Below are 25,407 nucleotides of genomic sequence, written 5' to 3'. Positions count from 1 at the left end.
TTTTTAGCTAGCTTGCAGTTTTAATCAAAAAACATCGTTTAAATATCATCTGAACCGAAGATAACCATCGGTTCAACCGGTTTAACTGTTTAATGTTTAATGTTTTCTTTGTTGTTGTTTCGATTATAGTCGTTTTAATATCTTTATGTCATTCGCGACTAATATCAACGACAAGTCATTGAAAAACCTATCCGGTACAACTGTGATCGATGTGATCGATACTCTTGGGCTCGAACTCACGGACATAGGCTCAGGAAGCAACTGACTTGCCAACTCAGCTATATCACAAGCCTTGATGTTCTCTTCATTTAACAACAAATTCAATTCTAATTTAGTTTTTTTTATAATATGTTTTTTACACAATGAATGGGCCCTGGTTTAAGCTAGTCTTCAAGTTAAGCTATCCACTATATTTAGTCATTATTTTTTTTGACGCCTGAGTAGCTGCAAAGATTCATCTCAGGGATAGATGATTTATCACCATGATTTGCAATGCAATCCGTACATCTTCGACCTATAAAACTTTCACCATGACCATGACTGACTGGATAAAACGAGGTCAAAGTAATTGCCCGTATGTCAACTGTGTTGGAAATTATTTCTAAACTAATTCAAACGGTAATGAACGGCTTGAAAAGCTGAAAGACGTGACTCTCTCTCTCTGTCGGATCAGAAAAGCCATAACTAGCTGTGACCGAAACGATTGATCACGGATGGAAAATTGATTGATTCATCGACTCTCCATAGATTGGCATCATCAATAGCTGGTTGAATCTTCATAGAGATAGAGTTTATTTACCTAACGGAAGAGATGCAGCAACTGCAACTGTCTCGGAAAAGCCTGGGTATAATTTATAATGCAGCACCATTTATGTGACTAATCAATTGCCGGATTGATGGCTTGATGGAGATGGTTTATAAAGTCTGCAGCCGGTGTGGTGCTCGGAATCAACATAAACTTAAAACGTAAAGCTTCTTTCTTTCCAATGGGAATAAGTAAGTAAGTGCGTTTAACGGCATCGTGCAGCTTCTACGTTTTGCATGGAACGGTGCTTTACGGATCTCTGGCAAACACAAAAGCTACATAACTGTGTTGAGCAGCCAGCAATTTAGTTGGTTCAAGGGGGTCAAAATGCATGCAAAAAAAAAAACTGGGTAACGATAAAAATCTAAGCACACGCAAAGCGAAACCAAATTCTTGACTACGAGAAATACCTTCGAACATGGCTCGCTCGGGATCGTACCCATAGGACGAATGATAGGAGGTGGTGGGTTCAATAAAACGGAACGACCCGGCCAAATTCCGGGGAGAATCACCGGTAGATTCGTACTCAAAGATCGTTTCTCCGGCTTCGTCCGGAGGTTGAGGCGTTTGTCGGTGGTTTGCATGTTTGATGCTAACAAAGTCCACGTCCTCTTCACCTTCGGCGGCGTTCTCGTCTTCGATGTCGGTATCGTCTTGGTTTTCATCTTGGCGTCGGAGATACAACTCCGGATATCGTTCGTAGGATGGAGCATTTCCCTGAGCTCTATGTCTGGGGCTTCCAAGGCAGGAATCCGATTGAGACAGTTCAATGGTGCTACGTTCTAGGGTTTCGTTGTTTTTCGAAATTCCAAAGTTTGCTTTCGCCTTAGAAACAATTCCTTGGTGCATGAGCTGAGCTAGCTCTAGGTTAAGTGGCGTTCCACACTCTTCGGAGTCGTCCTCATCCAGCTGAAGGATGCGATTCGTGCTGGGCGTTTCCTGATACTGTAGACCTCCATCGATGTCCTCGTAATCGAAAACCTCAAACGAGGACGGGGAAGATTGCGATCTCTCCTCCTGATTTGGTAAATCGACACTCCCTGGCGGCGAGAGAGTTTTACTCATTCTCGTAACGTGTTGCCCGTCTGCGTATTATCTATGATGCGGCACTAGAAGGCACTCGTTAAGCATTGTGCAGGTTGAGAAAAAGTGGAACTACACAATTTCCGAATGTGTTAATCACACAGAAACATACTTCCAGCAATTCTGTTCAGTTTATTTGCATATAAACACCAGCATCTCACACGGTTCACATCAATTGTGCCATCATACCAATACACCAAACCCACCCCCACAAATCCACAAGCCACAAGGCATCAGGTACGCAATTATACGCACTTCGTTGAGGGTTTTCCGCAATCCGCAACCACACTATCTTCTGAGCCCGAGGGCTTGTTTACACCTTCTTTCGCGAAGACATGACTAATTCCGGCAAAACCCCGCAACTCTTCAATGAACTGAAGATACCTACAACGAGTGTAATAACATCATTTTCACACCGCTGCTGCTGCTTGAACCACTGAACAAAAACAACAACGAAGGAGAAGAAAAAAAACTGGAACATTCCGATATAGCAACAAATGGTCGTTGTTGTTACTGGTTAGTTTTTTCTTTCTTTTTTCACTGTGATTGGAAGCTGCCTACCGCTGCTGCATGGATCATTTAGTTTAGCGCTGTTCGAAATGAAGTCGTTCGGGTTTAATCACCATTAAGACATTAGTCCAGGCAGCCGATGGCAGAGCTACAAACGATCAGAAACAGTTTGTTCCTAATTCGGGAAGAGTAGGGATTGGGATTTTTTTTTCACAAAAAAAATATGGGAAAAAAACTAATACATAACTTCAAACGAAATATGATTTAACCAAAAAAGGTAAAAGATAAATTTAAAAAAATATGGTTAAAAAAATAGAAAAAAATTTCGTACAGAATCAGAAATTTAGAATTCCGATTTAAAATTTAGTATATATATTTGAAATATCCGATAAGGTCTGCATATTTCCCAAAAAAAAACGTGGATGGTACTTTTTTATTACATGGCGACCGTAAGAAAATCATTTTAAGACGCACATCATTCAAACGACACCAAGATTGCCCTCAAATAACATGGCGACCGTCAAAAATTGCATTTGGGGCGTTTTGAACGTTGTATTATTTCTGAATTATAACTAGTAAACAGGGTGGCAACAACTTTTTCAATAGGTTACATTTATAAACTGGCCGATACCAAGTGTGTTATAACTGTAGTTTACCACTACAGCAAAAAAAATGTAACGAAGGCCGATGTAATTTCAGTTTATGTGAGCCAACCAACGTATTATTCATGTTCTTCGATGTAATATTACACATAATTCGGGTTCAAAGCAATTACTTTAAAAAAAAAAACAAAAAACATTACATGTGTTGAATGAAATTTATTACATCCAAACGATGTTAGGAATCTGAACACGTCGTGCTGTGTAATATAACAACATCCGTTGTATACTACAAGACAGTAGTCCGCGGTTGTCGAAAATTTTATTTCTTTTCCTCCGCGTTTCAAAACAATAAAGAACGATTTTGCGGCCCAGAAAGATTTGTTTGGTGGGTAAGTTACATCAAAATTTTCAGGATCCCTGAGCAAATCTTCAACTTAAAAATTGATTTGGGTTAATTTTTTATTTTTAGGGAATTTACCGGGAATCAAATTATTCCATTTGATATCCTTTAGAATCAAACTCACCCGGAGCTAAAGGTAAGTTATTTTTATTATTTTCTTAACAAAATTTGAAAAAAATGTTTCAAAAATACAGTTTAAAATAACTTTTTTTAACAAAGTTTCCCGGCTATTAAACAAAGTTCTAGACATTTTTTAAATTCATATAAAATTTAGATTTTTCCTGCAGATTAACGATTTTTCACTGGATATACCTTCAAATCACTATTCCCTGATTCAACCAACACGACACGTCGATGTTTGAAGCAGATCGCAAAATTCCCGGGTTTATGTCAAGCTACAAAGATGGAAAATCGTGCTCTCAAAGAAAACTAAGCAATGATAAATATGAGTTACATATAGAAGGGTCAAGTGGGGTAATTATGAACACGGGGTAATTCCGAACAAGTGCCATACGCGCTGGTGTGGGGGATGAATGAACACAAAAAGTTCCAAAAGTGGTAGTTTAACATCCGATTGATAGCTATAAGCTGTTTCCGATCTGTTTCCCAATCCTAATGATATCTTTTTAGATGTTTAAAAAAAAAACATTACCTCGTTGGACGGAAATCGTTTTGGACAATGTTCAATGTTTTGAACATCTGATCATAGGAAATCCAGCTAGAATGGTGTTATCAACTGTTTTACATCCAGTTTATGATGCTTCGTCTGGATTTTGGAAGGAATTTTGAAAAATTTTATTCGCACTGATTCACAGATGAGTGTTCATATTTACCCCACAATTTTTTAGCGCTCCTTTGCATGAAAAAGATAAACAAGAATTTAAAGGCGAAATTGATTTTTGTGCCTTAGTTCAATACTTAAAGAAATTTAAAACAGAAGCACAACATCTGGTATGACCTCTTTTTATTAGAATTAGTAAATAATTAATTTATGATTTATTTTTGAAAGATGAGTTTTACGTTTAGAAATAGTAGGAGGACTTTAGGAGACTCCTTACCAACTACTTAAAACCAAGCTAGGTTAGTGGTGCTCAACTTTTTTATTCGAGCTCTTCTTTGAAAGCCTTTATTTTTTTTGCAATTCGAACATAGATACATTTCTGATTTTTATATGTTTTTTAACCGGATTACATGAGAATAGTTATACAGAAAGTAAAAAATCGAATCCGATTGCAAACTAAAACTTACATATTTATGAAAAATTTCAGAGAGGAAGATGTGAGCATTTTGACAAACTTAGACCATTTTTTTTTGTTTTTTCAGGCTAAACATGAACTTCTGTTTAAATGACATTAAATAAAATAATTCCAGAAATATGCTGGTGAAGCCAGATAAAATAAATGTAGGCATTCCAAAAATTTTTTTCCTTGCCCCTGAAAACACAAAAATAGAAAAAAATGATCCTCCTACTGTACAAGTTTTAAAACATTGACAAGTAAACCAACATTGAAAGTCAAGTTTATCAAGTTCGCTTTTAAGTTTTATCAATTTTCGATGCACCAAAAATTTATTTTGCTTCAGGAGATGCGTTTCAATCATAATTATTATCTCTTTAAAATCTAAAAATAAAGAAATACTTCAACCACGAATCCTTTATCAATCGTACTTTCTAGAAAATCAGCGATTTTCCAATAATAATTTGAGACTAACAAATAAGTTCACTTGTAGTTGATTGATTGATTTTTTGAATAATTCTAATGACATGCTGTACATGAACAAATTTTAAGTAAATTCTAGAAATTTAATCTCATTTTTAGAGACAGTTTTGAGCTCTAAGCTCCGGTAAAAGTTTTCTCAATTTGGAGGTAATTAAAACAAAATCAGAGTAGTTTTGAATATCTAAACTCATGATCTTTTTCCAATTTTTTTATTTGTTGAATTCTGACTCAGAAAATTAAATTACTAATCTGAATTTCAAATTTTGGTTTGAATCCCTGATCTTGGAATCAAAAATAAATTATGACTTCCTTTTTCTTGGTTTTCCTGGTACGATTTCTGTGGCCATCCTGTTGTAAAACAATGATAACATAAAATGTACATGATCCACCTCAAGCCTCTTAAAAGAAATTGATACCGTGTTAGATAACTATGAAGCCCATCCAGCAATCAACCGAGTCGAATGAAATTTCTAACAACTTCAAACAAACTTCAGATTTAAAATTAAAATCTAAAAATTCAGTTTCAGAATTTAAATTTCAGATTAAGATACAGAATCCAATTTCATTTTATTCATCGGCCGATCTCAGTTCGACAACACAACTTTAGCTGAACAGAAAAAAACCCAAAACCAAAACACTCATTGAGTAATCAAAAACATAAACTGAGGAAACAAAAAACGAAACAAAAGTGCATTCAAATTAAATCATCTAAGGCGCGCATTAGCAAACCAACCATCGTAAATCTTCTGAGGCGCATACATACATTGTATACGTGAGCGGCCCCAAGTTATAAGAAAAAGAAAAGAAAAAAAAACAGAACTTCAATATGGGATGATCGAGAAATTAAAACTCGCAAACTTTAGGCCAAAATTGGATGAATGAACGAACCTACGCGTGCGCTTCGAGCGTCAGGTATCGGTATCGAAACTTGGTGCCGGAGAAATAACTTTTAATTAGATAATTATACGCACCCAGTCAGTGAGGAGGGCCCACCCCGTTTTTGTCCAACTACCCAAAATTAACGGGTAAGTTTGAATGCGTTTGGAGATAAAGTACAAACCATGGTGGCTCGGTCTAAATTTTTTTTTATTTCTCCGTTGAATTGAGAAATCAGTTCACGAGTGTAATTCACAGAAGGTATGTATGTGATAATTGGTCCTATTAAATTACTTTTAGGGTTGATTTCCAAGTGCTGTTTTACTTCCATGTCCGACTGTTAAACTGGGTGAGAATAGTTAAACGAGCATCGTTCACTGTTGAAAGATTTATTTCTCAATTAAATTTTTCAACTGATTTTCAGGAAAATAATAACCGAATAGTTTTGAAAAGGTCGAAAACACCATCTTAAAACAGCCCTTTTTATTAGAAGACAATTGAAAATCAACATCAGCAGCCCATTCAAGAGTTTTCCCTTTTTCAAACCCGAGCCTGATAACTATTACAGGGTGGCCACAACTTTTTCATTTTGAAATTCCCGGTTTTTTCCCGGTTTTCCCGGACAAAAATTCGAGGTTTTCCAGTTCGTCGTTGTCCATTTCGTCTGCATATAGCAAAATTTTCAACTTATTTCATTGATTTGGTTGTTTCATAACACTCAAATATTAGAACACTAAATGATATAAAAAACATCCTACACAAAATCGATATGGGGTTTTAAACAATGATTGCAATTTTTTTTATGTGTTACAGATATCAATTGTGTTACTACAGCTCACAAAATCCACGTCTCTAGAATTTAAAATTGTCCCGAGGGCGTTCAATCATGTAACTCCCTTATCACATTAAATTTAGTAAAAATGTTGTTTTCAGACGTTTTTCATTCAGTAATAAATGCATCTTCAAGTGTAACATAAATATTTGCTAAACATTTATCAAACTGATTCACAGAGGATTGTGTATAATTGCCCATGTTTTTCAAAACACGGGGCAGTTATGAACACTTTTTTTTTGGCATTTTTGATTATCTAAACCTATCTTTAATGTTTAAAATACCAATGATCGTCAAGATCTTAAAAATAAACCGTTATACATAACTTCATCTGTTTCTAAAGGACAAGATTCCTTGTTCCTTTGTGAATACAAAATTTCCCCATGACTAATTAAGGGTAAATTTTAAAAGACCACAAATCGTATCTGGACGCAGTGTTTAGATTCCTCTAGAAATATTGCCAACACTTAAAATTTAACCTGGTTAAATATGAACAGATATAAGAAAAAAAAGAATGATCATTATTCATGATAACTTCACTTCTACCATTTTCCGAAGTCTTCGGTTCAAGCTAAGTTTTAAAAATATATTCTTAAGAATTCACTACAGATTTTTTGTTGAAAAAGTCAATATTTGAAAAAAAAACTTATTCAATTTTTGATCGTTATTATAATTGCATTTAATGCAATTCAGTGCTGAAAAGTTAACTTTTAGGCACTGAAAATATTATCGAAAACCGATAATTTTTAATACGAACTGTTTTTTGCCTGCAAAAGTACAGTCCACGATCTACGTTATCACAAATTTTCAGTCATTTGGCATAGTTTGGCATATTCAGTGGTTATTTGCAAGATGCACTTCTTGTAGGTCAATCTATGGATTTTCAAAGAATTTTCCAAATTTGCATAAAATTGTGTATGCCACTCGTTGCAAAACTCGATTTTTTCAGCACTCGACATAATTATCCATCCAATTTGGCAAGCTCCGTTGGATAAATTTACGACCCGTGCTGAAAAAAAACTTTTTAGAACTTGTTGCAATGAATAGCTAGTTGGAAATCATTCACCAAACAAGGTTTTTGCATCATGAATACTTAAAAAGTTTAAAAAAAAAAATATGGACAACAAGTTACAGAGTCTTGAGGATTATTCAACAGCATCTCAAAGTTTGAGATGTAGACCAAATTTAAAACATTTATTCAATTCAGCTTTACCCATTGATTTTTTTAACCAAGGATTTTCAGTTTAGAAATGAATAAAGAAAAAAATTGAAAAAGGAATTCAAAATTATGTTATCTAAATTTATGGTAATAAAAGCAAGAGTATCGTATATCAATAAAAATAGGAAACATTAATTTTCGATTTTTGAAGCGTAATAAAATTAAATTTTGCAGTTTAAATTGATTGATACTCGACTTAAACTACCTATACTGTTTAAAAATCTGAACTTCAGAACTCAAGTATTATGAGTTCAAGATAACATTTTGAAACATTGAAATTGCAAATGTTGAAATAAATTTAAAAAAGGAACAATGTAATTTTTTGTAGTAGCCATAAAAAAGTTAAAAAAAAAACATTTCTAAATCCTCTACTGCCTACGACTCCGTATTTGGTTTCGACTTTTTTTCAAATATTTTTAGCATGATTCAGTATTGTTAAACATTACAAACTATATTTATAATTTAAAAAAAAACTGATTCCGTACATTATTTTAACAATTAAAATGACTGAAAAACAGATCTATTCTTTGGGAACAAAAATATTTCCATCAAAAAAAATTCTCAACGTTTTCATTTTTCATTCAGTACAGTATTAGCTTTGTTATGCAGAAAAATGTGGATTTGATTTAAGTGAAAAAAGTAACAATTAAATTTTCAAGATATATCTTCATGTTGAGTCAATTTCTCGGAGTAAAATTATTAAAATTAGTTCCGGTTAATAATAGAGTTATAACGTATTTTGTAATGTTTGCTTGGAAACAACCCTGTATCTGGAAAACAAATCTTATAAATTTTTTTAAACACATGCTAAACTAAAACTAACTTTAAGGATTTATGCAAAAAACAATTTGAAAAGTGGACAAATAAGGTTTTAAAAATTAAAGAGAATGCAGATTATTATTACATGTTTTCAAATCTGTAAAGTCTTTGTTTCGCGAATTGATTGTGCCATTGCTCCATTTGATAGAGGATTAAGATATAACCTAGCTATTCTAGATTCAAAGAAAAGGCTTGAAAAAAAAATCCTCAAGTTTAAAAAAGCAATTACAACTTTGTTGAAGACTTCAAATTTGTTTCGACTTATGCTTAAAAAAAAAATTGATTCATGTTGATCAATAAATTCAAACTATTCTAAAATATCCTTAATTTCTCATATTTCACCAGACTGTGAGAAATAACTTAAATGCAACCTCAGTTTTCTCAAAGGTTTCAACTATTCGTGGTCTTCATAAAAATTGATCATTGATTCGAAACCTACAAAAGTTCAAAAATGTGACTAACAAAATTCTTAAGTTAACTCTTGAATCTCGAAAACTAGAGCTAGCAGAAAAAAAACTGCATATTTGGATATGTCACCCTCAAATTAGTCAAAGCTCTCAACCACCTGGGCAAACGGAAGAAGGTAAATTTGGTTAACTTGTCCTATCGCAAAAAAATAAACTAAAAATAATCAATATTATTGCAATGATTTTGTTATTTTGACATGGGTTTTTTTTATAACATTCAAATTCAAGGTTTTTTTTTCTTAAATGCGTTACTCAAAACACAAACATGTTTATTTTGAGGAAAGTACCATGCAACGTTGAATCATTTTAAGATTTTTGAAAAATTTACATATTGTCTTCTATCGACATTTGTTTATTTGTATAAAAAATCAACGGATCATATGTTGATCCAAATGATAACTTAATCCTAAATAACTTATCAAAATTAAAATCCACTCGACACAGTTCTGGACACGTCTAATATTTTCCTTCGGAACACATTTCTCGAAACGTCAAAGTCGAAATGCGCAGAAAAACGATTAAAAGTTTTTAAGATTCCGACAAAAGCGCTGTTGGCCCCATAGTTGTTCAGACGAATGGGGACGTAGAGCTGCAAATGCTGGTTTCTTAATCCTCGGGGTCGTACACTGAGAGGGACAGCCTCCAGTAGCGTGGGTGAGTCTATTCTCGATGTCAGCAGGTCAGCCACAACCAGAGCTCGAGTAGCGTTCCTACGAACTTGAAGCGTGTCCAAGTCTATAAGGCGGCAACGATTTTCGTAGCTTGGCAGACGAAACGGATCGTACCAATTCAAGTGACGTAGGGCAAACCGCAGGAAGCGCCGCTGGATAGCCTCGATTCGTTCAGCTCCGTTCTGATAGACGGGGCACCAAACAGCAGATGCGTACTCGAGAATGGAACGAACTATGCAGCAATAAAGACTTTTAAGGCAGTACACGTCTTTGAAGTCTTTGGCCATGCGAAACAGTAATCCAAGGTTTCTAGAAGCTTTGTCAACAACATAGTTCGTGTGAGTCTTGAACTCCAGCCGTTGATCGAGGATGACTCCTAGATCGTTGATGTGTTCTACTCGGGTGATGGTTTCGCTTCCAAGGATGTACTTCGCACGAAGAGTGTGCCGCTTACGGGAAAATGATATAACCGAGCATTTGCTGCGGTTCAACGGCAGGCAGTTAATGTCGCACCAGTGAGCAAATACGGAAAATTGCTGCTGTAAAAAGTCGATACCGTCTTGGTTGTTTATGGCGTGAAAAAGTTTCAGGTCATCAGCATAAGCAAGTTTTGTGCCTTCAAGGAGCGAGAGTGCGTCATTGAAGTAGATTACGAAAATTATCGGTCCTAAATGGCTTCCTTGGGGTACTCCTGAGGGGGCAGGGAATTGCCTGGAAAAGGATTCACCAGTTCGAACGGATAATTTCCGTCCCGTTAGATAACTCCGGAACCAATCCAGTAGAGATCCACAGAATCCTAAGCGTCTGAGCTTTTCGATAGCAATATCATGGTTCACCTTGTCGAACGCAGCTGAGAGATCAGTGTAAATGGCGTCAGTTTGAGTCTTCCTGGCAAAGCAGTCTTGAACGAAAGATGTGAAGCTCAGTAAGTTGGTAGTTGTGGATCGTTTAGGCATGAATCCATGCTGGTCGTTGGAAATGTAAGGTTTGCAAAACGAGAAAACAGGATCCATAACGACCAGTTCAAAGAGTTTGGATATAGCGCATAGAGCTGATATCCCACGGTAGTTGCTAACATCTCTCTTGTCCCCTTTTTTATGGACAGGAAACATATGAGCTTCCTTCCACAGTGAGGGAAAAATTGCGTTATCCAGCGATGATTGAAAAATATATTTGATGGGAGTCAGCAAAAGTGGCATAAAACGCTTCAAAAAAATTGCTGGTATACCGTCAGGGCCCGTTGAGGTAGAGTTTTTCAACTTTGCTGTTGCTTTCAAGATGGCTGCCTCTTCAATTAGGAATCCATTCAAAGATGAACCCGGAGGTAAAATATTCCGGACAGCCCTGGCTAGTTGCTCTGAAGAAATGCCCTCGGTGGTAAAAACGCTTGAGAATTTCCCGGCGAAGAGCTCACAAATTTCGGGGTCGGAAGCGGCTGTGTTGTTGTCCAGAAACATGTGGGACGGAAGCTCTGTTTCTTTCCGCTGATTTTTACACATTTACACATTCTTATGAAAAAAGGAAAAATTTACACTGGATTTTTCTAATTACTTCAATTTTCATCATGGGTCAGGTTAGAAATCAATTCATTAGAAATTTTCTCAAATTTTCAAAGGAATCTTAACATATTCAAGCTTTAAATAGTGTAATTTGAAGTTTTCTGGATAAGTGATTATCAGTGATTGAAAAAAGTTAATTTTCCAAACAGTGCGTTTGATAGGAGATGATCTCTTTTTTAACTAAGCAAATTTTCAGCAATGACAAATTTATCATAATATTAAACTACAAAAACACAGTCGGTGAGGCATAAAGATGATTGTCTTGTGTTTAACTTTTAAGTTAAACACTATCATAATATTTGCATCTTTTTACTTTTCCATTCGAAATTTAACTTTAATTTGCTTGCTTTTATATGATTGATAGTTTTTTGTCAAAATAAATGTAATGATGTGCGATACTTGAATAAATTTTAAGAGACTTTTTGAATTTCTCATCTCATTCTTTGAGGCAGTTCCAGTAAAATTAATGAGATTTTTCAGTTCAGAGGTAGTTGAAGAGATATCAGAGAGTAGTTAAAAATTTCTACACTCATGATATTCTTCTTTGACATTTTTATACTGTTGAATTCTGACTTGGAAATTGAATTTTGAATTTTGGGTTGAATCCCTGGTCTTAGAACCAAAACTGAATTTCGGTTTCCTTTTGTTAATTTTCCCGGTTTTGGGTGTGAATTCCCGGTTTTTTCCCGGTTTTCCCGGTTCGATTTCCAATTCCCGGTTTTTTCCCGGTTTTCCCGGTTTTCCCGGTTCTGTGGCCACCCTGCTATTAGGAAAAAATAAAAGTAAAATAAAAATAAAATAAAACTTTTGAAGAATGACACATTGAGAATAGACTTTCTAAAATGTGCCGCGTATTCTTCGCCCTAATAAACTTTTCATCACACTACTTTTCATTATTTCAAAATTTTCTAATAACAAATTGAAACATCAGAAACACTCAACCAGAAAAGCCACAATATCTGCACAAGAATTTGTTTCTAAAGCAGATATTTCTATCTGTTGCATAAAATTACATCAGAAGAATTTTAGAGGAATTTTCATTTTTTCTCTAACAAACTGACTTTCGAATTTGCGTCCATCATTTCCAAGTTTTTGGAAATTTCGAGCGGATTCATCGTTAAGTATTATAGATTTGGAATGATAGACGGGTAGACCATATGAAATATCTGATAAAGTCTGCATATTTCCCAAAAAAAGTTGATGGTACTTTTTTTATTGCAAGGCGATTGTTAGAAAACCATTCAAAGACGTGATCGCACATCATTTAAACGACACACAGATCGCAATAAAATGACATGGCGAACGTCAAAATATGAAACAACTAGTCGAAATAACCATTGAACTACTAAAACAGATGACAATAAAAAATTTACATGATCCATCTCAAGCCTCCTAAAAGAAATTAATGTCGCGTTAGCTCGCTAAAAAGCCCATCCAGCAATCAACCGAGCCGAATGAAACTTCAAACAAACTCTAGATTCTGAATATAGATCCAGAAATCAGAATTCATGTTCAAGATTCAGATTCGTGATTGGTGAGGGACAAAAATTTCAATATGTGGTCAAGCTTCTATTAAAAAAATGCTCCTCACTCTTTTCAACACTTTAGTAACATTTAGCCATTTCAAATCTACAATACTGACCGAGAAAGCCGCTCAAAATTTACAAAAAAAAACAAACAAGTTCACGGCGATTTCTCCCCTTTATAATGATTTCCAATATTAGTGGAAGTCTCAATCAGTTCTTCAATCAGTCCATTTTCCGACAACCAAAAGTTTCAACTAGTTTTGATCATGTTCAACAAGCCGAAATCTCAGTTCACTCCCATAGTAACCAGCATCAGGCTCAATTTTCTTTATCATTTTAAACTAGCGGAAGTTTCAATCTACTGCAACAATTTTCTTATAGGCATAAGTTACATTTCGCTTTTTTTATTTTCACTAATTCATAGTCTCTGTAAAAAAAATTTTAATAAACAGAAATTTCAATCAATTTACTTCATTTTCAATCAGCAGAAAAAATAATCCGTTTTACTAATTTTCCTAAAGCAAAGGTCTCATTTTGCTTTCATTATCTCAATAAAGTAGAAATATGAATCCTCCTGGGTAGCCTTCATGTGCTGGAAGTCTCAATCTTTTATCGCGTTCTCACAAGCAGGAGTCTCCAATCATTTGAATAATTTTCAAAAAGTAACGATCTCAATGTACTATCATCATTATTTCTCACAATAAGAAATTGAAATGCGCTTTCGTGATTCTCGTCTGTTGAAGTCCCAATCACTTTTCCCGATTATAATCTACTTGCTTTAAAAATTTTTGGCTAGTTCAGTATTGTATTAGCATTATTTTCTAGAAACGAAAATCTGAACCCGCTATTAAAAATCCCCCCATGCAGAAATCCTAATTCGCATTCTTTATGTCAATAAGCAGAAGTAAATCCACTTGAATAATCTTCAGATCGGAAATCTTGAACCTTTTAAGAAATTTTCTCATAAGCAGGAAATCTCATTCCACTTTTATTATATTCAAAAGTAGAAGTCTCAGTTCACTGTTATAATTTTGAACAAGCAGAAGTCTCCATCCATGTAAAAATTATATGACATTAAGGCCGGAACAAATATCTATTTCTTCTTTCCCCCCCTCGAAATTTCCAAAAAAAACCCCGAAGGGGGAAATAAATAAAGTTTGAAGTATTAAGGCTATGATCATTTAGTATCCGGGCAGTTACAAACGTGTGTATTTTAAAAACTATTCATTTGATCGAAAAACTTTCTATGAATGAAATGAAGGTGTTAATATGACATTTAATGTAAAAATATAAAAAAATATATTTATCCACGATTTCAAGAAATACTCTATTTTTTTCATAAATTCTCTTTTTTATCTTTGCACACTTTTTTCAGTCATGTATTGATTTATTTTTTTTTGCAACAGAAGCAAGACCTTTGCAAAATCATGATATTTTACACAAACTCACCTGGAAAAAGCAATTGGAATCGTGTTGGAACCTTTTCACGAGTAGGCATCTCGAAGAATTTGATTTCTGAAATCCGGTTTTAACATAAATTTTTATGTCCATCAGAACACATCTGTCATATTGCTTAAAAACCGGATGCACAGATTGCGATCTTTGGAACTTATCATTATTAGTTATTTACATAGTGTCTACTAGACAGGCAACATTTTTTGTCCACACGGAAATAGATTTTTTGCATTATTTAAGGAGTCTGCATTCAGTTATCCCCAATAACCATAGACTTTTTTACCATATTTAAGATCTAGGGTTCCATTACGACGCTTAGTTTGAACTTCGTGAGCATCCTAGAGTGGCTCCTTATACTTCTTAACCATTTGGTCCGAAAAAAAAAAATCCGAAAAATTCAACAGTTCATGAGTTTTCAAGTCAACAATGCAAATGCAAATGTGTGCAAAATTATTTTTACCATGTCTTTTTGCATCGTCAATATCTCAAGCACACGTTAAATTAAAAATCTATCAAAAATAGGCAAAATAGTCCTTTTCATAACCAACACAACACTACTAAAGTTTTGCAAATCCGAGCTCAATTAACGTAGATATTACCGAAATAAAGTGCCCGGATACTAAATGATCATAGCCTTATATGAAAATTTCAAGAGCAAAAAATCAATTCTGGAGATGAATTTTTCGATTAAAAATTACTTGATTTATAGGTTTTCTGAAATGATTTAGTTGAGCTAGCCGAAAAAAAAATCTGTGTTTTTGAGAAAAAAAAATCAGATTTTCTGAAATTTTAACAAAAAGTTTGATAAATTGTAATTTATCAAATTTTAGATGAGAAGTTTTTGCTAAAAAAAGAATTAAAAAAATAGGTTTTTTTGAATCATATAGTGCCGAATGAATGATAAGGTTGCCGAAAAATATCTGTGTTTTTGAGAAAAAAAAATTGATCTGGGGCGGAAGATTTGTTTCGAAATTCAAATTCAGCTAGAGATAAGAACAATACCAAAAATGAACAGTAAACAGAAAATTGATTTCTAAAACCATGTTCCTACCATTCCACAAACTCGAAAAAATTATAAATTTTACTGATACAATTTTATACAAATCCGAATCCAAGTTTCAAATCAATTACACTAGTTTACAAAATTATAAAAAAAATCGTGAACTTGATTAACTGACCAACATTTTTAATGTAAAATCGGGCGCTGAATCCGAAAATGAAATTCAAAAAAATCTCAGTAGAACCGCTTTTAAGTTATGCTCCAAATATGAAATTTCGAAAAAAATAAAAAAGTTCTTGTACTTAGATTAAAATATCTCGGAAGGCATAACAGTAATTTGAAATCCCTCTTTTGCATATTGAAGGTGAATAAGTTTTCTGTCGATCATCTGAACACTGTTTTTGCGTTTGACCAACAGTATTGCTGATATTAGTGACTTTATGAGAAAAAAAATATAAAAAACGCATTTTTATAGAGAAAATTTTGTTTCAACGAAAGTTTTAGACTCGATGATAGCATTTAAAAAATCTGATTTTCTTTTGCGCTTGAATGTCAATTTAAAACAAAGATTTCAAGTGGTTATTTATCAAAATCGGTTGAACATTGAAGAAGTTATGGCTACTTTATCATAACTGAAATTTTTGGAGTTTTTAATAATTTAGCGAACCGCAGTACACTTATCATAGTATAGGAAGAATGAAACATGATAAATCTCACTCGCTCCAAGTCAAAATTATCTATAAGCTTACCAGAAGATCACATGCCAAGTTTCAGGAAGATCTGACCATAGGGAGGGGTTGCTTCAGTCTCAAACGTGAATAAAATTTTGAGGTATTTTGCCCGGAAGGAACGAAAAATACTGGGTTTTCATCAATAACTTTTTTCATCACTAGCTGATTGTTTTTTATGGTTGATTTTATTAAAGCCTAAGTTGAGACAAATGTTTCACCCGAAGACTGTAACTCGATTGGATTTGAAACAGAAAAGTTATTGCGGTTCAAAGGCCGCAAATTTTGTCCAACACGCAATGAGTACTTTTTACGCATTGCGTTTTATACGACAATTTTCGACCAAAAATACAATCTTTGAACCGCAATAACTTTTCTGTTTCATATCCAATCGAGTTACAGTCTTCGGGTGAAACATTTGTCTCAACTTAGGCTTTAATAAAATCAACCATAAAAAACAATCAGCCAGTGATGAAAAAAGTTATTGATGAAAAACCAGTATTTTTCGTTCCTTCCGGGCAAAATACCTCAAAATTTTATTCACGTTTGAGACTTGAGCAACCCCTCCCTATGGTCAGATCTTCCTGAAACTTGGCATGTGACCTTCTGGTAAGCAAATAAATAATTTTGACTTGGAGCGAGTGAGATTTATCATGTTCAATTCTTCCTATACTATGATAAGTGTACTGCGGTTCGTTAAATTATGAAAAACTACAAAAAATACTATTATGGTAAAGTAGCCATAACTTCTTCAATTTTCAACCGATTTTGATAAATAACCACTTGAAATCTTTGTTTTAAATTGACATTTAAGCGCAAAAGAAAATCAGATTTTTTGAATGCTATCATCGAGTCTAAAACTTTCGTTGAAACAAAAATTTCTCTAAAAAAATGCGTTTTTTATATTTTTTTTCTCATAAAATCACTAATATCAACAATACTGTTGGTCAAACGCAAAAACAGTGTTCAGATGATCGATAGAAAACTTATTCACCTTCAATATGCAAAAGAGGGATTTCAAATTACTGTTATGCCGTCCGAGATATTTTAATCTAAGTACAAGAACTTTTTTAATTTTTTCGAAATTTCATATTTGGAGCATAACTCAAAAACGGTTCTACTGAGATTTTTTTGAATTTCATTTTCGGATTCAGCGCCTGATTTCACATTGGAAATGACCTTCAGTTTACTGAGTTCAAAAATGCTGTAAACTAGTGTTATTTTTCCGTTAGGTTATACATAAATGATTGAAAATAATGTTAATGTTTTGAACTATAAGTTAACTTGAAGAGGAATTTAAAAAAAAGAAAGTCTAGTTTTAAAAATTTAAATCAATACCATATAACTAATACGAATTAAAATTTCGAAGAAAACCAGAATCAAAAGCTTCGGAAACTTCACAGTAATGTATTGAATTAAAAAAAAAACAAGATCTTAAATGTGAAGTTTTCATAAGGAAAAATATCCATTTTCAAAACCTTAAGAGAATTTATGAAAAAAAAAACACATATTTGATGATTTAAAGTCGCTATTTCGAGTTATTTTTGAAATTTCAATAGATTAATTTAATAAAAGATCATTTGAAATAATAAGAATAAGTGTATTTAAGTGAAAATTTTTTTTTTTTGTGTTTTGAGTGAAATCAATCATTGATATTTGAAGAACTATCAAACTTACATGAAAGAAAAAATAAATGATTCTGGATTTTTTTATTCTGTTTAAGGAATAATATTTTGACTATAGATATTCTAATTTAAAAAAAAAATAATGATCGTAAATGTTACTGTCATTACTAAAGAATGTAAAAAAGGTTGTATTTCATTAAACCAATTTGTACAAGCCCAAAAAAAATCTGATCAAAAAATGATCATGAAAGGTTATTTTCATATTTAATACTGTAACTTAAAAGATGAAAGTTTCAGAAACTCAACGTTCAAGGTAAAGTTCCACAAATTTGCAAAATAAGTTTGTCAGAGACAGCAATTGGACCTACGGTTTAGAAGTTAAATTTTTTTTATCTCACTTATGGGGGGATTAATAAAAAAGTCGTAACATTTTCATATATAGCTCATTTTACTGTAAAACTTCATGTTCCTTACGAACAAAATGTCTCAAAATCCCATACAAACTTCAGGTTCGTTGAGCGACTTCTTCCCGTGGCGATCTGGCCAAAATTTGGGATGAGACCTTGTCCTAGGACTAGGATCAATTTAAGCCTGCAGCGCAGAATATTCCACAGATTTTAAATTCCCCTTACAAATTTAGGGCACTCTAATGTCGGTCTTCGACAAAGTTTCAAATTTCAAAGAAAATTGATTTTTCATTTCCCTATAGGTATAGGTATACTACATTTGATGAATTTTTAAAATCCTAAAAAAGTTTGATGCTTAACGCAACACAGGTTAGGAGTACCATGTTTCGTAGATAACGTTTCAAATTCAACAGTAAATATTCGTATCCAAAAAAATTTGAGCTTTGTTATCGAAGTATATCGAGAGGGTGAGTATGTTAGTAAAATCTTGTAATATTTTGTATTAATAAAGGTGTGAAAAAACCCGTGAATTGTGTTGGTGAAATTTAGAAACTAGTATTAGAACTAATTTAAATGTCTGAAACGATACTCAACTGGTTATGAAATATTCCATATTGCTGATGGTTTGATACAGCTTGGTATCAACCAGATCGAAACTATCCAGAGAATCCATTTTGAACAATTGTGTTTAGCAGCACAGATCCAGGTTAAACTGCACATTTAACACACTCCATGTACCACAGCACCCAAAAAGGTACCAACAACACTTTTAATCGATCGTTTCACATTGTGATCGTCATATTCATCTTCAAAACAAATAGAACAACACACAGTCACTTGTGAGCACTTGGACTCGATCAATCGATCAGAAAAGCCGAACACAGTCCATAAATCAGCGCAATCAGCTCATGAAAAATGGTTCAACCATTATCGTCATCGAGCGTTTGCATACCATCCGTGGGCATCCCAACAAGTAGGGATGCAAGCACTTAAGACAAAAACATCCGAAGAAACAAATGTTAATCCCTAAAAGAAACAATGTAACGACTTTAGTAAAAAAAATGATAATAGGAAAACACTGTAACAACACTGAAAACAAGCAACCGGCACCGATCCGAAGGAAAACGCAAAACAATACAATCCCTAATACGAAAACACCAAACAACCGACGGCAATCGAACGATCGCAGAAGAAGAGATCGCGAGCGCGCGCGGCACCTGAATCGATCAGGAACCACCGACAGACTAAGCCGAGCAGCATAGCTCCAAACTTCAAAAACTGAGTCATTGGTGGAGTAAATAGTTGGAGTGCTTCCCACGCGATGAAGCACATTTTGTGGGCACCCCTTCAAGAACTGAGATAAACGTGATGAAGGTAGGTTTTTTTTCTCGTCCGAGAGACAGCTGCCTAACTAAGCATTAATGCTGCTTTTGCCGACTTCGTCTTGGGAGCGGAAGTTGTGAATGAAAATCTGGCGCTCGGTTGCATTGCATATTGGTTTGGAACATGAATACCGATCTTATGTTTTTACTCTCGTGGAGAGAGAAGAGGTTTTTCCGGAGAGAATTGAATGGATTTCTTAAGACCTGTTCATGTTGGGTTCATTCGAAGTTGGATTGTTTTGATTCATCGGTTCATTTTCGAGACGGTTAGGAAAAATAAACATAGGTATACTCTTTCAATTGGAACTCGATCATTGGGTAAAAAGGTTCGATGGGAACGTCGTTGATACAATAAATTATCTTCAATCATGTAGGAATGCAAAACAAATGTTCGTGCTAGGCTAAACAAAATCCTTATTTGCAAAATTTTCTTCTGTACCACCTTTAAAAAGTTAAAATTGGCATTGTAATTGAATATGAAATAATCAAGACACATCTACATAAGATTAGAAATTTTGCATCTTCAAAAATTACAAATATTAATCATGATTAAATTCTAGTATTTTCAAACAAAATCAGGGTTTTTTCCTGAATTACTATCACAGCTTTGATAGTCTTTCACTGCAGGTATTTTACAAGTAGATATGTAACTTGTTCTCTTTAATTGGAATCTTAGCTCTTTTCGTCACTTACAAGTATACTATTAAATTTTCTAATGAATTAGAGACCATATTGAAGGTAACAGTAACTGAGGTGTCCTTTTTGTGATTTTTATCATTTTTTTTCTTTTTTGTAATGTAATTTCTGTCAGTTTTGTCATTTTTGTCATTCTTCTCATTCTTGTTATTTTTGTCATTTTTGTCATTCTTGTCATTCTTGCCATTTTTGTCATTTTTGTCATTTTTTTTCAAGAAATCGAATAGAGGCTATTTGAGCCACCGCACGCATCGGAAAATCGAGTTATGGCTATTTTATTTTCAATTTTCCTACATTTTTGATATAGTTTTGAAAAAACAAGTTCGGACATGAAAAATTTGAACAGAATGTTACCTATCATATTATGTGATTTTTTCTGAGGAATCGAATGAAGGCTTTTGAAAAGAAGCTATAACTGTTTTTACCATCAATTCCCCTTTTTCTAATAATTTAGAAAAAAAAGTTCGGACATGAAAATTTTGAACCAAATGAGACTCATCTAGTGTGGTTTTCCCTCAACAGCCATAAATAGCCAGGGTAAAACAGCCATAATTTCATTTTTCGATTGGTGCGGTGTCTCAAACAACCTTCATTCAATTTCTCGGAAAAAATCACACAAGATGAGTATTGTTTGGTTCAAAATTTTTCAAGTCCGAACTTACTGTTTTCATAATTATTTGAAAAATATGAGGGAATCGAGGGTAAAATCAGCCATTACTCCATTTTACGAAGCGTGCGGTGGCCCAAACAGCTTTCACTTGATTCTTCGGAAAAAAATCACACAAGATAAGTCTCATTTAGTCCAAAATTTTTTGAGTCTGAACATACTCTACTCAAATATTAGAAAAATGTAGGGGAATTGAGGTTTAAGCAGTCATAACAGCATTTTCTAATGTGTGCGGTGGCTCAAAAAGACTTCATTCAATTTCTCGGAAAAAACACACTAGATAGATTCCATTTGTTCCAAAATCTTCCAGTCCGAAAAGCCTTTTGCAGGACTATATAAAAATGTTGGGAAATTATAGCCTTCATAAGATTTCTCGGAAAAAACACATAACATAAGTCTCGTTTGGTTCAAAATGTTTAAGTCCGACCATGCGTTTATGTGAATTATTTAAATAATGAAAGGAAATTAGGCTGGAACAAATATCAATTTCTTCTTTTGTCAACCCCCCCCCCCCCCCCCCCCTTTCGAAATTTCCAAAAAACCCGAAAGGGGAAATAAATAAAGTTTGAAGTATTTTATGTAAATTTCGAAAAAACACTCAAATATCCGGAACATTACAAGACCAAAAAACAAATATTTTAAGATGGAAGTTATTTCATCTTTTATATTCTTGATTTTATTGAATTTTCCGATAAAAAAATCTTGATTTAAAGGTTTTGTGCAATAATATTGTATGAAATTTTGTTGCTTACAAGCTTTAGTGCAATTTATTCCAATTCATTAGTTTTTCGCATTATTTTTTATTATCCCCCCCTCCCCCCTTGCGATGTTCCAACTTCGAGTGACAAAAGAAGGATTTGAAATTTGTTCCGGCCTTAAGGATAAAAACACTTACCAACAACTCTATTTTTAGATGCGTGCAGTGGCTCAAATAATCCATTCGATTTCTCGGAAAAAATCACACAAGATGGGTTCAAACACTAATTTAATTTAAACATTTCAAGTCCGGATATAGGGAAATTGAGGGTAGAATCAGCCATAACTTCATCTTTCGAAGCGTATGGTGGTTCAAACAGTCTTCATTCGATTCATCGGGAAAAATCACACAAGATAGGTCTGTTTTAGTTCAAAATTTTCTAGTCCAGTTCAGAGTTGTTAAAATCGCGAGTCTACATACTCGCACTTTGCCCTTCTTTGCAGAACGATTTTATTTCGTTAATCTCAAACTGCAATGATGCTATCGATAGTTCAACTCGGAAAGCATCAGGAAGTAAGCTTCGGGTAAACTCGACAGGAGTAAACAGCAATCGGGGGCAACATCAGCGAAGCGAACGTACAGTTTTGCGAATTCAAAATTCAAATCGTTTTCGTTCGGCAGCCGAACACATCAATTCATCAATCGGACAACGCATGGGGGCGTGGCTAAAAGTGATAGATACAAGGGAACGGGAAACGAGCGAGAGAAGGGTTCGAAGTTCGAAGCAATGTTCATTGTACATGCGGTCCGTCGGCAACGATCGCTCGTGTGCATTCGTGTACGGTAAACTTCGTTCTGTTGTTTCATTGGTGTGATTTTATTCCTGCGAGTCTGCGAGGCAATGAAAACATCAATGCAGAACTGTTTTCTTCGTTTTGTGTGCAATCACGTAATGATTGGAACGAAGATAAAATCAATCTGCACACAACAAGTTAAACTCGGAAAAAATCAGCCGAATGATTCTTTCCGATGCGAGTTTACACACCGCTGGTCCAGTTTTCATAGATTTGATCCATGTAAAGGGAAGATATTGAATTTCTTCGCGGTTTATAGACGTTTTTTTTCATTGGCAGTGCTTCAAAAATATCTTAAATGTGCTTATTTAATTCAAAAATAAGTCCGGAAAAAAATTTTAATCCTTCTTTTGTGACTCATAGCAAAGGTGGGGATAATAAAAAAATAATGCAAAAACCTAATAAAGTGGAATAAACTGCATGAAAGCTTGCATGCATTAAAATTGCACACTATATCATTGCACAAAACCCATAAATCAAGTAGTTTTTTATCGAAAAATTTAATAAAATCAATCATACAAAAGGTGATAAAACTCTCATCATACACAATTTGTTTTTTGCTCTTGTAAGTTTCAGATATTTGATAAATTTTTCGAAATTTCCATAAAATACTTTTAACTTTATTTATTCCCCCTTTGGTTTTTTTTTTGTGAAATTCGAAAGGGGAGGTGACAAAAGAAGAGATTGATATTTGTTCCGGCCTAAGTTATAAATATCGATGAGATCGATAGAACTATTAAAAATGCAATCACTGTAAATTGTATCGAATTGTCAAATACGCTAAGAATAATTTAAAAATATGGCCATTATTAGATGATGAATTGAAGTAGATGGAGCAACATATTTGAAAAATGGCCAATAGATAGCCACCTCAACTAATTGTTTTTCTAGTCAACGATTAAAGACCGGTCCTCTAGCAATTAATGAAGAGCTAGATCCGAAAATGATAAAATTAGAAATTCTTTTTATAAGCATTCTAGGTTTTTCCCAGTACGTATACGGGGCGGGCAATTCAGTGAATTTTTGAAACCTGGCGAATACAGGTTTTTTTTTATTGTTCCATATAGTTTAGTAGAGTGTGTTTAAACTAAACTATACTTTCTGTAGTTATGACAGACATTAGATTTCATAACCATTGGCATAGCAGATTGAGTTCTATCTTCTATGTCATATCCACTGGCATTTGAAATCTTATTTGAGACAATATTTTTAGTTTACACTAAGGTTGCCAGATTGCCGGTTTTATCCGGGTTTGCACGGATATTTAACACAAAATTTGACAAAAGTCCGGCCCGGCCCGTTTGCCTTTCAATTAGAAATGCTCGGATTTTGCCCGGATTTATTCACTTTATTTGCAAAAACGAAATTTTTTGAACAAGCTTTATAAAAATAACCATGAGAAGTTTTTTGAAAGCGTAAAATACGATTTAAAATCTTCCGATGAAAAAAAAAAATTCATGTTATTTTCCTTGATTTGGGTTGAAAAATTCTTGGATTTGGACCAAATTTTCCCGGATATTGCCCGGATTGTTGGTCGAAATTTTGGAATCAAATGCCCGGATTTTGCCAGGTTTTTTGATGAAAATAGCCCGGATTTTCCGGCCCGGGTACGTGCTGAAAAAATTCTGGGAACCTTAGTTTACACTGATGTAATTCAAGGGAAAATTAACTTTTTTGAAATTTAATTTAACAATATTGGAATAAATTTGACCAAAATGATAATAAATGGGGCTAAATCGCTTGTTTAGCTATTAACTGTACGATAAAAATACGACTTTTTCAAGATAAATGAGAGGACTCTCTTTTGCTGTCTAAGACAAAAAGGCGCACAATTTGATGTAAGAAAAGTGCTTAGAGGAATGAGGTTCACAGAATATTTTTAGCACACATCCGGTCATGACAAATCAGGGAAATTTCATCTAAAAGCCTGGCAATATCTGGGCATTTGAATTCGAAATTGTCGACCAAAAATCAGGCCAAATTTGGTCAAACAACAAAAATCAAGAAAAAAAAAACGTGAAAACAATTTTTTTCTATAAACTTATAAGCAGATTTCAAATCGTATTTTAGGCTTCCTAAATACCTTTTATGATTGTATTTACACACAATTTGTTTTGTATTTTGTGTATCCTGGCAAACCCGGAAAAAACTGAGCAATCTGGCAACCTTAGCTTAGAAGACATCGCTTACGTATAAATTCATTTAAAAGAGTTAGAGCTTAAAAACTAATTTTTTAGACACGTTCTAACATTTCAACATTGATAAAATCATAGCGCGCTTCTTAATCATCATATGAATTTGATGTCTCTATCTTTTTAATTAAAAAATTTTGCCCCCCCCCATGGAAAATAAGACACGTCCTTATATTTGTGCTGAATATTTAAAGCGCATTATTTGATGAGCATTTTTTCTGAAGACACCGTTTGTCTACATCTCATGGTTTCTGCGTTATAAATTTTGTCTTGCTAAATTCCCGTTGTGGACCACTGTGCTGTGTCTTTTAGGAAAACTAAGGACACAATTTAGCATCCTTGAAAATTTACCCCATCGCAAAATAGGGAAAATTTGGATCCAAAATCGAAGCCGAGAGTAGGAGGGCCTGAGTAGAGTTGTATTGAACCTTATTGACTAATAAATAAGGTTTTTTCTTAATATATCCTATTTACATGTATTTATTTTTAATTTATTGAAATTCCATAAACCAACTAGTGCACTGGTAGTACACTGGTTAAACTGTCGGATTAGCAAGATGAAGGTAGAAAATTGTTGTGAGCTCGATTCTCACTACCAAACGGCATTTTTTTTTAAA

The 25,407-nt window shown here is 33.9% G+C and overlaps 1 protein-coding gene across 5 annotated transcripts in view; it reads right to left on the bottom strand.

The window, feature by feature from the left end:
- The window catches only part of LOC129749478 (trafficking kinesin-binding protein milt-like), a 311,591-nt gene that overhangs the window by 78,809 nt on the left and 207,375 nt on the right, over positions 1–25,407 (bottom strand). The window contains exon 1 of one of the 5 annotated variants that reach the window (XM_055744455.1): positions 18,897–19,033. The exons of 3 other annotated variants lie outside the window; for them this stretch is intronic. In XM_055744455.1, coding sequence (XP_055600430.1) covers positions 18,897–18,975 — 79 coding nt within the window. In that variant the 5' untranslated portion in view covers positions 18,976–19,033. Of the gene's footprint in view, positions 1–1,215; positions 1,629–18,896; positions 19,034–25,407 lie in introns of those variants that run through there. One more of the 5 variants, XM_055744452.1, reaches the window with a different exon arrangement.

This window comes from Uranotaenia lowii, chromosome 2 (genome assembly GCF_029784155.1).
Source record: "Uranotaenia lowii strain MFRU-FL chromosome 2, ASM2978415v1, whole genome shotgun sequence".
Lineage (NCBI taxonomy): Eukaryota > Metazoa > Arthropoda > Insecta > Diptera > Culicidae > Uranotaenia > Uranotaenia lowii.
This window is presented reverse-complemented; position numbering and strand designations above follow the sequence as displayed.